Source organism: Gymnoscopelus microlampas (genome assembly GCF_963454915.1).
Source record: "Gymnoscopelus microlampas genome assembly, chromosome: 8".
Lineage (NCBI taxonomy): Eukaryota > Metazoa > Chordata > Actinopteri > Myctophiformes > Myctophidae > Gymnoscopelus > Gymnoscopelus microlampas.
The window spans coordinates 48,216,498-48,229,042 of record NC_139945.1 but is presented as its reverse complement, the minus strand read 5'-3'; the positions used below and the strand labels follow the sequence as shown (position 1 = coordinate 48,229,042).

At 42.9% G+C, this 12,545-nt stretch overlaps 1 protein-coding gene across 3 annotated transcripts in view; it reads right to left on the bottom strand.

Moving 5' to 3' along the window:
- Positions 1 to 12,545, bottom strand: part of LOC311050997 (kinase suppressor of Ras 1-like) — a 49,635-nt gene that overhangs the window by 20,308 nt on the left and 16,782 nt on the right. Inside the window, exon 1 of one of the 3 annotated variants that reach the window (XM_084065309.1) lies at positions 5,739 to 5,896. The exons of the other annotated variants lie outside the window; for them this stretch is intronic. Coding sequence (XP_083921435.1) covers positions 5,739 to 5,741 — 3 coding nt within the window. The 5' untranslated portion in view covers positions 5,742 to 5,896. Of the gene's footprint in view, positions 1 to 5,738; positions 5,897 to 12,545 lie in introns of those variants that run through there. 3 annotated transcript variants of the gene reach the window in all.

Below are 12,545 nucleotides of genomic sequence, written 5' to 3'. Positions count from 1 at the left end.
GCTTCCTGCATTGTCTCCATGGTAAGTGAATGGTCAGGGTGGGAAGACTTGGACAAAAGGTCACATGACGTATTTGATGACTGCTGCCGAAACTAAAATGTGGAGATTGTAATAGTAATTTCGGTAATTGTCTCCGCCAGGCCGAAAGGCATGGCGAGAGAGTATGTTTTACCCCCTGTCCGTCCGTCCGTCCGTGTGTCATTCTGTCTTGTCTGTGTACAGCTAATCTCCGGCACTGTTGGCTTGCTCGCAGCGAAACTGTGCACACACTCCCTGGATGCCACAGCAGAACCTCTGCCCCAAATTTTTCTCATGGGCCTTTTATAGCGCCACCAGGAGGCCGATTTGTGCAAAACACATTTTTGGACAGTACTCCTACAGATTTTGGCCAAAAATCCCACAAATCGGTACACAGTATCTCTATAGTCATTAAAAGAAACGTCTAATTTCAGATTTTTCATATTCCATCCTGATTGGCAAAAATTGGCTTCCAAAGTTTGCAGGAGTACTCCGTTTCAAACACAATGCCTCAAATCATGAACACAGCATGCAATTTATGTGATTTTTTTCACACACATTCCCATTAGGCCGAGGAAGAAATGCCATTTGAAAATGTTTAAATCAGCGTCATGGTGGCGCTATAACAGGCCAATTCGTGTTTTTACCTATAACTGTCCCGATCTGTGTAAAACTTTGCATGCACACTCTCTAGACGTCAAGGAAAAACCTTTGCCCTGCATTTTTCACATTTGCTTTTTATAGCGCCACCAGGAGGCCGACTTATGTAAAACATTTTTTTTGATATTAAGCCTTCACATTTGATCCAAATTTCACGTAAATCGGTACACATGATCTCTATAGTCATGTGATCAAGACTTATCTGTTTGATTTTTCATATTCCATCCTGATTGGCTAAGATTGACATCTAAAGTTTGCAGGAGTGGCCCGTTTTGAACAAAATGCCGCAAATCATGAACGCAGCCTCCGATTGCGGTGAAACTTTGAACGCACATTTGCACTACGTTGAGGAACAAATGCCACCCTTTTTACATTGGCCTGTTATAGCGCCACCAGCAGGTCAAATTTAGCAAAACACATTTTTAGAACAAAATGCCTCAAATCATGAATGCAGTGTCCAATTGCCGTGCACGGCCTAGGAAGAAATGCCACCCTTTTCCCATTGGCCTATTATAGCGCCACCAGGAGGCCAAAATAACCTACCTGACCTAGCGGAGACTTGTGCTCCGAGGAGCACTTTTTCTAGTTTGATTCTTGATTTGCATTTATTTTTGTAATTTGGTAAATTTGTATACATCTAAACATAACAGCAAAACTTTGCGTACAATTTTTTTTGCAGAATGGGTGTAAGACCCATGCTGCAAAAAAAAAATTACACAAAGGAGTCTGTGTACTGAACACCTCAAGGTGCTACAAACACCATGTCTGTAGGTCTGCTTACTGATGGTACTGATGTCCAAAGCACCCTGAAAACGGTCCAGAAATGACACTAGCAGGCCAACCAACAGGAGCGCCAGAGAAAGTGACGTTAGACTGGAAGCTGTCCCTCCCCTGAGAATCTTTAGCAGCTCAGCATGGGGCCCGCTTGAAGGTGGAGTCACAAGTCACAAGAACACCTGTTCTATTTTTAGCTCGCTGTGGTTATTCAGAGTGCTTTTGTTTTGCAACTCAAAAATAAAGTGGCAGACATTGTGGGCTGGTAAAACCCTACCCGCTTAGCTGCTTTCTGGCATACTGACACACACCATGTGAATAGTCGTGTGTGTGTGTGCGCGCGTGCGTGCGTGCGTGTGTGTAAGTAAACAAGCAGCAATGCTGAATATTCAGCTATGGCTAAGAGGGAAAAGCTGCCTAGCAACACACACACACACACTCTCTGCAGAGCACTAGGTGAGTGCGTGCGTGCGTGCGTGCGTGCGTGCGTGCGTGCGTGCGTGCGTGCGTGCGTGCGTGCAAGCAGCAATGCTGAATATTCAGCTATGGCTAATAAGAGAGAAAAGCTGCCAAGCAACACACACACACACACGCATGAGTTTGTGTTTGTTTGTGTGTGTGTGTGTGTGTGTGTGTGTGTGTGTGTGTGTGTGTGTGTGTGTGTGTGTGTGTGTGTGTGTGTGTGTGTGTGTGTGTGTGTGTGTGTGTGTGTGTGTGTGTGTGTGTGTGTGTGTTGCTTAGTATATACAGTATGTGTACTGGTAGATAAACATAACGCTGTTGGAAAGGAAAGGCAGAAATAGTGCATTCATTAAAAGGTCACCATGTGACCTCTAACAAAGTCACTCGTGCTGCTAAACCCTTAAAATGGTTTGATGTCCTGGGTCCGGGTGAGGGACAATGCTGAGTGGGCATGAGTGGGCAAGTGGATAAAAACATCAGAAGGACTTGTGGGTGGGAGTTGGCCAGTAGCCAACTCTATCTGTGCATTCTATGGGCAAACACAGACAAAGAGTTAAAGGACCATACCAGCCCTTTGTCACTCTTACTTTGATTGGATTTAATTCCTCAGAACTGTTTTTTGACAACAATTTTCATTATTGATATATTGGCCTCAAAATCACACAAAACTTGCCACACTTCATTGTGCCCTAATCCAATACGCATGTATATGCATGGAACTGAAAGGGGGGGAAGGGGGGGGGGGGATTAGTTTATGGATTAAATTACGAAATTTAGGTGAGAAAACCAATTTCAGAATAGAGGTATCTGGAAATTAGTTCATAATTGCCTTTCCAAGAAAAAAATAAAATCCATAGTTTTCGATTTATGCAGAAAATAAAGTCTGTGGTAAACATAATTCTACGAGAGTTCCAAGTTTTGTTCTAACCATGCACTCACACCAAAAGCAAAGAGAAAAGTGCGCTCCTCTAAGCGCAGATCCCCTTAAACAGGCCGGGTTGCCTACCCAGGGCCCACAACATTTGGAAGGCAGTCATAGCCATTCGGCATGGAATCTGCTAAATATGACAGATACATCTTGATCGCATGACTGCAGAGATAATATTTACATATTTGTAGGAGTTTTGGACAAAATGTGTAGGTGTAGTACCAAAAAATGTGTTTTGAAGAAAACGTGAAATGTCGGAAAATCTAGTCTGGTACAAATGGAGTTGTGTCATGAACAAAGGTTGATAACTTTTTTTACTGTACGACCTACGGTTCAAGAGGTATAGGCTAAAACGTGGATCGGCCATTTATAGCACCACTATAAGGCCAATTTGAAACATTTGGGGTGGAGGTTCTTCCAGGAGTGTCCGTGCAAAGTTCCATGGCAATCGGACCAACGGTCGTGAGATTAGCTCAGAGGCGTGAAAACATAATCCCTCGGCTTCGGCCGTTCCAGCCTGTCTGTTGTGTGTGTGTCCGGAGCTAATCTCGCAAACCACTGGACCGATCAGCACCAACATTGCGCCAAAGAGGTACCGCCACTATTTATTTTCACATAATTTATACTTTTTGAAATGTAACCTTACTTTATAATAGAAGAAGTCAATGCGACTCGAATTGGGTAGAAACACAGCCCAAAATTGTAGTCATGTGTCACAGATCTGTCACAGATGACTGACGTCACAGGCTGGCCACATGAAGTCCGACATCCATATTGGATATCTGCTTTTAGCCATGCCATTCCCATGTAGATTCAGCGGTCCACATTAATTGGATTTTTGAGAGGCATCAGACTTCGACTTATTTTTGACTCGGATTTATTGGTTTGTCAACTAATGGATTGGTGCAACACCAATTCTGAGATGGAAGATGTTAGACAATCTCATCTAAAAGGTAAAAGCAAATAATGCTATAAAGTCAAATTTCAACTAATGAATCAAGTAACTGGGAACTGATTGCAACCAGCTGTTCACACATCTGTTGTACAGTATGTTATCTCACACACAGACACAGACACACACACACACACACACACACACACACACACACACACACACACAAACAGCTGAGCATATAGAGCACGAGCTGGAGTGGGTGTACAGTATGTGTATGACTGTATGTACCGTATACAGGGTGAGGGAAAGAAGGAAAAACAGAGAAGTGTGTGTGTGTGTGTGTGTGTGTGTGTGTGTGTGTGTGTGTGTGTGTGTGTGTGTGTGTGTGTGTGTGTGTGTGTGTGTGTGTGTGTGTGTGTGTGTGTGTGTGTGTGTGTGTGTGTGTGTGTGTGAGAGAGGGGGAGACAGATAGACAGACAGACAGACAGACACACAGAGAGAGAGAGAGAGTCTACTGCTATTTGTCCCAAAAAGGTTTATAACAAGTGACTGCAAAATCCTGAAAGAATTGCTGCTATGCGTTTCAAAAAGCTTTACACCAACCTACCCCTGCCTACATGTGTATATAACTATTCCTAACAGCAAATTAACACTTTTGTGGCTTAATTAACACTTTTGCGGCTTTGTAAGCTAGTTGAAGTGTGACATAGCTCTGTTTACACATTCATTTATTCCCTTTAAATGTACATACATTTCTTAGTTTCTTATTGTTTTTACTTGACACTTGGCTTTGGTAAATGTATGTTTCTTCATTCTTCATTCTGCCAATAAAGCTCCTTTGAACTGAATTGAATTGAGAGAGACGGAGAGGGAGAGAGCGGGGGGGGGGGGGGGAGAGAGCGAAAGAAAGTAAAGAGTGAAAGAGAGATGGACTTCAAACTTGCAGAGTGTTGACACATAGCGATACCTGGGCAGTGTCTGAGCATGCCTTTGCTTTTTAGAGGTGACGTAAACTAAAGAATGATAACAGCTCCTACCTGACTCACAACAGAGAGAGCTTACAGTATAAGAGAAGAAAAAATTAAGGGGGATGACAAGCAAAGAGAGCATCAAAAACATTTCTAACTTAAGTTTTTGTTAAAGCCCAACTTTTTGCACAAATTACTAAGTTCATAGTTACACACACTAGAAAATGTGTGTACTTGCTCACACACACACACACACACACACACACACACACACACACACACACACACACCTCTCAGTAAACAATGAAACACACAAACTTAATTAGAAGGCTTGCGTATACACTAACAGGCACGTGGGTGACAAGAGCCATGGAAATATTGTCTCCACCTAACAGGCACACACACACACACACACACACACACACAATGACGCAAACATACTCATGCCCCTGGAGAGTATATGGGCTGTTTACACTCACGTACGCATGCACCCACACACACACAATATGACACAACCACCTCGACACTATTCACCGGCATGCCACTGCCCTATGAACTGGGCTTGTCCCTACAGCCACTATGCACAGGAATGCTACGCACACCTAAGTCCTTGTGGTGGTGCCGGCCCATGGCAGAAGAATCCAAATGACTAGTAGCCCCAGGGAATACCCCAGGGTATATACCCTGAAGGCGGCAGCTGTCTGCCGAAAGGTTGGTTTCTATTTCTCTGCGTCCGTAATAAAAGATTGGCACTTGGGCTACTAGTGTGTGCAGCCACCTTTATGTCTCTTGAAGACAATGAATTTGTCCCTACAGACAGCAGAACTTTGTAGTCGAGTCATTATGAAACCCAGTGACTCTACTCAGACAACACCTCTGTCAAACAGGAAAAACGTCAACACCTGAAAGATTAAAAAACAACAACCAGTTCGCCGTTGGAGGAAAAAAGTATTTCCTGACATATGTCTCTTTCAGCATAACGTGCTGAAAGTGGAACATAAACAGATAGTTATCGGCTGGTTTTGGTACGTACCATGTGGTTGACAGAAGGCACCCAGTACCTAACGATCCTGCTCTCATATCCCAGAGAAGTTGGAATCTACCGAACTCAACGCAAGTGCTATACACTGCTGGAATAACACACACACACTGGGAGAGAGCTGAGAACTCTTCCTAGCTGTGCTCTCACACACACTCCCTGTTTTCCTCCTCCCTCTCTCACTTGCATTTCTCTCCCTCCCTCCCTCCCTCCCTCCCCCTTTCCAAGCAAGCCTTGTCAGACAGCCAGCAAGCCAGCCAGCCAGCTATTCTGTCTTCCTGGCATGCCAACATGGTGCATCAGCAACTGGTGGCGTCCGACCGTAGGGCGCCCATGAACCCCCCTCCACCCCTCAACACCAACCTTTCCCCCTGGTGCTGTGCAGATATTAGCATGGAAAGTCCCCTTAAGCCTGGTACAATATCCTAACGTACTAAAACGTACTAACTTTAATATTGTGAAATTGGCATTTAATATTGAACAGTAAAATGTTGGCATTGTTATTTCTTAAAATGAAACTGAAAGACAGCATTTGAGTAATGGAAAACACCACAGCACAGTAGCTGCTGTGGTGTTTGGTGAAGACAGTGGTGGACACACACTGCACTCCACCCCACTTGACAAGAAATCCTCCACTTCCTCTGCACGTCTGCTCTTTTTTTCCACAGCAGTATTTTACTGGACATTTAAGGCAGGATAGCAAGGACGAGTTAAGAGGGGAGAGAGAAAGAGAGACAGAGAGAGAAAAATAAAGAGGGAAGGGAGCATATCTTCCACAAGGACACAGGAAATAGGGGCTTTGCTGTGAGCCCTTGGTATTCTTTTCTTCATGCCAAGCCCCTTCCTGACCTTCCTTAAGGCAGGCTTGTTACTTTAGCTGACCCAAGATTGCAGCAATGCTGATTCATTCATGCAATAATACTGAGTCACTGTGAAGTCCCTGGCATACGCTTCCATTTCCCTCTTTCTAAAAGGTATGTTGTTGGCTATGTCTCCTTCCCATATCCTGGCTAATGTATACATACAGTATCAAATTTGGGATGACAACACCTTTTTTTAATTATTACAATTACAATTTAGGCATTTAGCAGACACTCCTAACCAAAGCGACATACAATTGCAAGACTAGGAGTAAGCAGCAGAGTAAGCATGAACTCCAGTGGCAGTCAACAAACAAGGAAAATAGTCACATAAGTAGAGTTCAGAGAGATCATACAATAGCCTATAGTGCCTGAAAAAAACTAGGATACCAGCCAGGTAAACAATGACTCTGACTAAATATTTTACTCATTTACCGAACTTAAGACACACATCATACATTTTTTCAATTTCATATACCCTAGGACGTAGCTCATCCAAAACGATGGTCTAAACCAAAGCAATCCAATCCTTCTTCATTCTCAATTCATATGGATATCTGATGATGTAGGCTATGGCAATTTTCTTTTAATCAGTTCACAAAAGTTACTTATGACTATATATCCTTAAACAAGAATCTTCTTCCATTAACCATTGTATCACTTTAATTACTTGACCAGAGTCCCCCAGGGCTCTATGTTAGGCCCCCTCCTGTTATCAATCTACACTAAATACCTTCGAGTTGCAACGCGTTGTGTAGACATGCTATTTTCGATGAATGGCAGCCCCAGAATAGGGACGCTAGGCTTCAAGTTGTTAAACAGTGTTTGTGAATATAATTAAATAGTTATTTCTGAAAAATACTGATAACCAACCAATTATTACACTCTCAGAGTTAAATTAACACAAATTACACTCTCTTCAGAGTGATTACACTCTGAAGCTAGGACCAAGTTGATAGAAATCGATAGTAAAAGGTCAACAACTGACAAAGTCTTACTGGAGACAACTGTGAGATGGACCAAGTGACTTAAACCAAACACAATTCCTATTTATATTTCTAGCTAATAAGAAAGACCCTCCTCTTTTATTTTAGCTTTATTTTATTTACAATAGACACACATGAAGCTGTGAGCAAAGAGAGGAACAACATGCAACAAAGGTCTCCAGACAGAATCGAACCATAGGGACACCGCGACCAATGCATATTCTGGTCAGACACCGGCGTGTCCCAACAAGGACAAGTCTCTTTCTACAACTCATTCTTATGCAAACTCATGTGAAAACACAACTTGTTGAAATGTTTATTGAAATGTCAACTGCACACTTGAAACGTTAAGAGCTGTCATACGTTAACACCACATCAGAAGAACGAGGTGATTATACCAGCCGACAGATCTACAGCTGCCAACTCATTAGCATCAATTTAGCTTATCTCTGCTCCTTCATACATTTTCCTAAACTGTTTAAGTCATGCAAACGCGGTGGAGACACGCCTGTTCCCAGTTCTGCCCCCAGGGGCATTCCTCATCTCTCCCTGTGTAAACAGTGACTGGGACATACTGGGACATGCACAGACACAGGGCCGTGCACATGCAAGTACTGTTAAAATTATACACCCAGTGTAGCGATGTTGAATTAACATTGGGTAAATATTAATTCTGATCTATGTGCCTTGGATAGGTATAATGCATCAGATGTGCACATGTATGCATTTAATTAGAATGGTGGACTAAACTAAAGCAATAAGCCACAAAAGGCCGTGGCTTACCATGGATGAGGAGTAGGAAGCACGACGCAGAGCTGACCCTCTTAGCCGTTCTAAAACCACGGTAAATCACAGCCTTGCATGGCTTATTGCGTTTCTAAACTGCTTACCAAATATGGTAACATGACAAAGACATACCCCAATTATTTGTCTTAATATCAAATTCCACTGCGAGAACAATTTCTACAAGACACTAGTCCCTACGACTGCCTGTACAAACAAGGAAGTTGCAATCCAAATGCATGGAAGGTACCAAACGGTTGCATGTTTCCATCGATTCCACCTATGAACACATTTTGTTGTACGTTAATTTTGGCCATTTATCCTTATTATCCTCCCAGACAGATGCTTAACCTGCTGTATAGTCTACAGGAGTGGAATAGACACGACACCCTCCCTTACCAGATAAGTCAATTACTTTTTCCCATTTGAACGCCATCTATATAAATGCACAGAATCTGTGTGTGTAATATGACTGTGGTTGCACTCCGCTGTTGCTGCACAGGCAATTATGTACACACTGACATGTGTGATATCTGCTGTTAGTGATGTCGCACCTGCACAAGAGACTATGATTCTATTTTGCTGCCATTTTACCTGCTGCATTTTTTTCTTCACTTGCACTGGAAGCATTTATGATTCATATTGCTATTCTAACCATTTTAACTGCCTAATTGTATTGCTACCTTTAAACATGCACCAATGTAGTGTATATATTGACATTGCTCGTATTAGGAATATCTGACATATGACTAATTTTCCTTGTTTCTTTCCTTCCTACTTTAACCCTTTCTTGAAACTGCAAATGTTTGGAAGCTTTAAACTGTACATCTGTGATGTAACTATACAGTTGAATCTGATGATAAATGAGTATAAGTGCTAAAAACAAGAATAATATTATTAGCCTAATTTTAATTGTCAATTTGGAATACTGAAAACCAGAGCATTTTAATGTTTTACATATAATATGGATTCAGAACACCCAGCTAAGCTTGAAACCAGTACTATCCCAGACAAATCAGGACGAATGGTCACTGTAACACACACCCCAAACTCTGATCAGCCCTAGTGACTGCTGCTGAGCATGGTCCACTCAGAGGTGGTCAACAGAGATTGTCAGTAACCTTTGCAACTTTTATTCTACTGTGAACCAGTAGCCAATACATTCCTGAACAGTGACTCAGATGGGTAACAGAATGAGCATTGTTATTGGCCCAGGACACTCATAGGACACACAGAACAAAAGAGCAGCCAGAGAGCAAGCTAAATGAGACATGCTCAATCCAGTCCATGCATAATGATCCAATGTCTACTTAAAACATTGGTGGAATGTAAACTTGATTAACCATTTCTCCCATTACACAGCTGAGCAGCAACTGAAATTAAATTAAGAGTTACGTGGGCGCGCTGAAAAGGTGTGTGTCAGTCTCTTTTGACATGCGAATGATATTCTGTGTCTTATCTTGGCACATGCAAGCATGTAGGATTAGACTTCCACAGCATGTCAAACAGGTTTCACATGTGAATACTGATCAATGTTGTGGTGCATTTTCAGAGGATGGACATAACGAGGAGCTAACTTAGTAGCAAGATGTACAGGAAGTAACATGAAACAATAATTATAAAAGACGTTTTGTATGTGCAAAAGAGAAAAGCCCTTCTTATAGCACTTCAAGAGTGTGGACTGCATGGTCTTGCACAAAACAAAGTTCTCAATGTGGAATGGTCTTTTTTGTCTCTAGGATTTGAACCAGTTTAGAATTTTTATTGCAGCTACTCAGAAGTAATGCTTTTGGAAAGCTCTTAAGATACGAAATAATTAAACAAAATAGTTGTACCTCGGTAGCCTGAACAAAGCTGCATACGCTGGTCTTCACAGGTCTGGAATGAGTCCACCAGAGTACATGAGAACTGGTCACATTCACGGTGTCTTTCTGCCTAAAGGTCAATAAGACTACTTGTTACTTCTACGATTGCAAAAGCAAAAGTGTGGGTCTGGGTCCAAAGAAGGTTTGAATAATTCTGTGCAACTGAAAACTGGTGAACGGTCCTACCCACTCATCTGTGTCACTAAATAGTGTCTAAGTGTGTACAGTATATTAGTACTTGCAAAGCCCTGTTGAGTCTGTCGAGTTCTGTGTGTACTCTGACTCTGCCAAGTGTGTGTGAGTGCATGTGCGCATCTCTGCACATGAGGTGTGTGTGTGTGTGTGTGTGTGTGTGTGTGTGTGTGTGTGTGTGTGTGTGTGTGTGTGTGTGTGTGTGTGTGTGTGTGTGTGTGTGTGTGTGTGTGTGTGTGTGTGTGTGTGTGTGTGTGTGTGGTATGCTGGGTGGCTGGAGAGGGTGTGTATAAATAGTGTGTGAGGCAGCAACAGAGAGAGATGAGGGTTGCAGAGCAGCTGACTCAACACATTCTAGCCCCTCTGAGCCAGTTTGGGTTCAGTGCTCATCACACTGGGGAATGTGGCCAGAGAGACACTCAAAACACACCAGCTCACCAGCCAACCAACAGACCACATACCTACCTATACTTGCCCAAAGTTTCTCAGCCAGTGGGTCGGATGCCAAATGAGGGTCAGGAAATGTCCTGACAGGGTCACAGACAAATAACGGCTTTATAGAAGTGGTTGATTTATTGCATACATGAGGCGCTGTATACAATAACTTAACTGTTCAGTATTCAGCTCCAAGTGCAAACCCAGCTGAGATCCACTGTACTGGCCTCTGTCCGTAGTACAATTTCCGCTATAGAGCCAACCAACGACATCTTGCATAAGTCCTGGTATTACATGTGTCCTTAAACTGTGGTTATATGTTGACCATGTGACAGACATATTGAATCAGACATAGTGGTTCCCCACAGAGGTAAACGGCCACAAATACTCTCTCTGACGCTCATCAGATTTTACCATCTCCTGTCATCCCATCATCAGCATAATCATCATCATGCACAGCTCTTTTGTTACAGTTTAATGTCCAATGTAATACAATCAGTCAGGCCCTATTGAAACAAAATACAACAGAGACTCCCAATTCCCCAACTTCTACCTCAGTAACTGTTTCCATAATTTAATTTATACTTTTCTTCCTCTTATTACAGACATTGGTTCATAGAACCTTAAAGTGCCTTTGATTATTTGTATTCATTTTATTCTTTCATCCGCTTCTCTACCTGATATTGTTCACACTGCTCTCCATATTTAACTGACTTTAATTTGCTCTCATCTTCTCACACTCCTGTCTGTATTTAATCTATCATGTTATTTAAATCCACTGTTTGTTAAGGGATTTCCCCACAACCAGTTGGACTGGTGTGTGACAGCAGAAGACAAGGGCACATAGGCACACCATACTGTATATTAACATACAGTATAAATATGGGAAAGGGATTTAGAGGTATAATTTTCAGATGGGGAATGGGTTAAAATTATCAGGAATGGGAAGAAAATGTCAAGGGAACGGCTTACGAGATTGATTCAATTTAAAATCATGAATAGAATATACTGGACCCCATCAAGACTGTTTAGAGTGGGCCTGACTGAAGGGCCTGAGTGGAGGTGTCAGGACAGGGATGGTAGCGGTCCAAAAATCCAGGACTATTGGTCTGCTATACATGAGAGATTGGAGAGGATAATAGGCCTGGACATCCCCTTCTCCCCCAGTCTGTTTATTCTGGGGGACCCTGCCACTTTAAGGAATGTTTCTCCTCCTTTAGCTAAATGTACTCAGATGGACTGGGTTCGATTCCCACAGGGGACGCTGGGGGCGTGTTCTCTCCTCCGCGTCATCAGCGCCCATACCCTAGGTGGGGTTGGTGAAAGGGCCTTTCTGTGTGGAGTTTGCATGTTCTCCCTGTGTCTCCTAGGGTAGGTACCCTCACAAAAACATGCAGTAATCCTGGTCACTATACTGCCTCCCCCTGGTCAGCCAGGGCGCCTGATGGAGGGGAAGGGAACTGGTTGGAATAACGTGTTCCTTCCACGCGCTATGTCCAACCAGGGAAACTCTCCCCTGTGAGGTGACAAGCAGGTCAGTTGGCTCTCATGCATTGAAGGAGGCATGAGCTCGGCCCTGGCCTCCCTAGGTTGGCAGACCGAAGGTAGTGCCCAGGATTACATAGACAATTGTCACTGGGTGTTGAAAATAGGGTTACAAAATCGTGGGATAAAAATGTA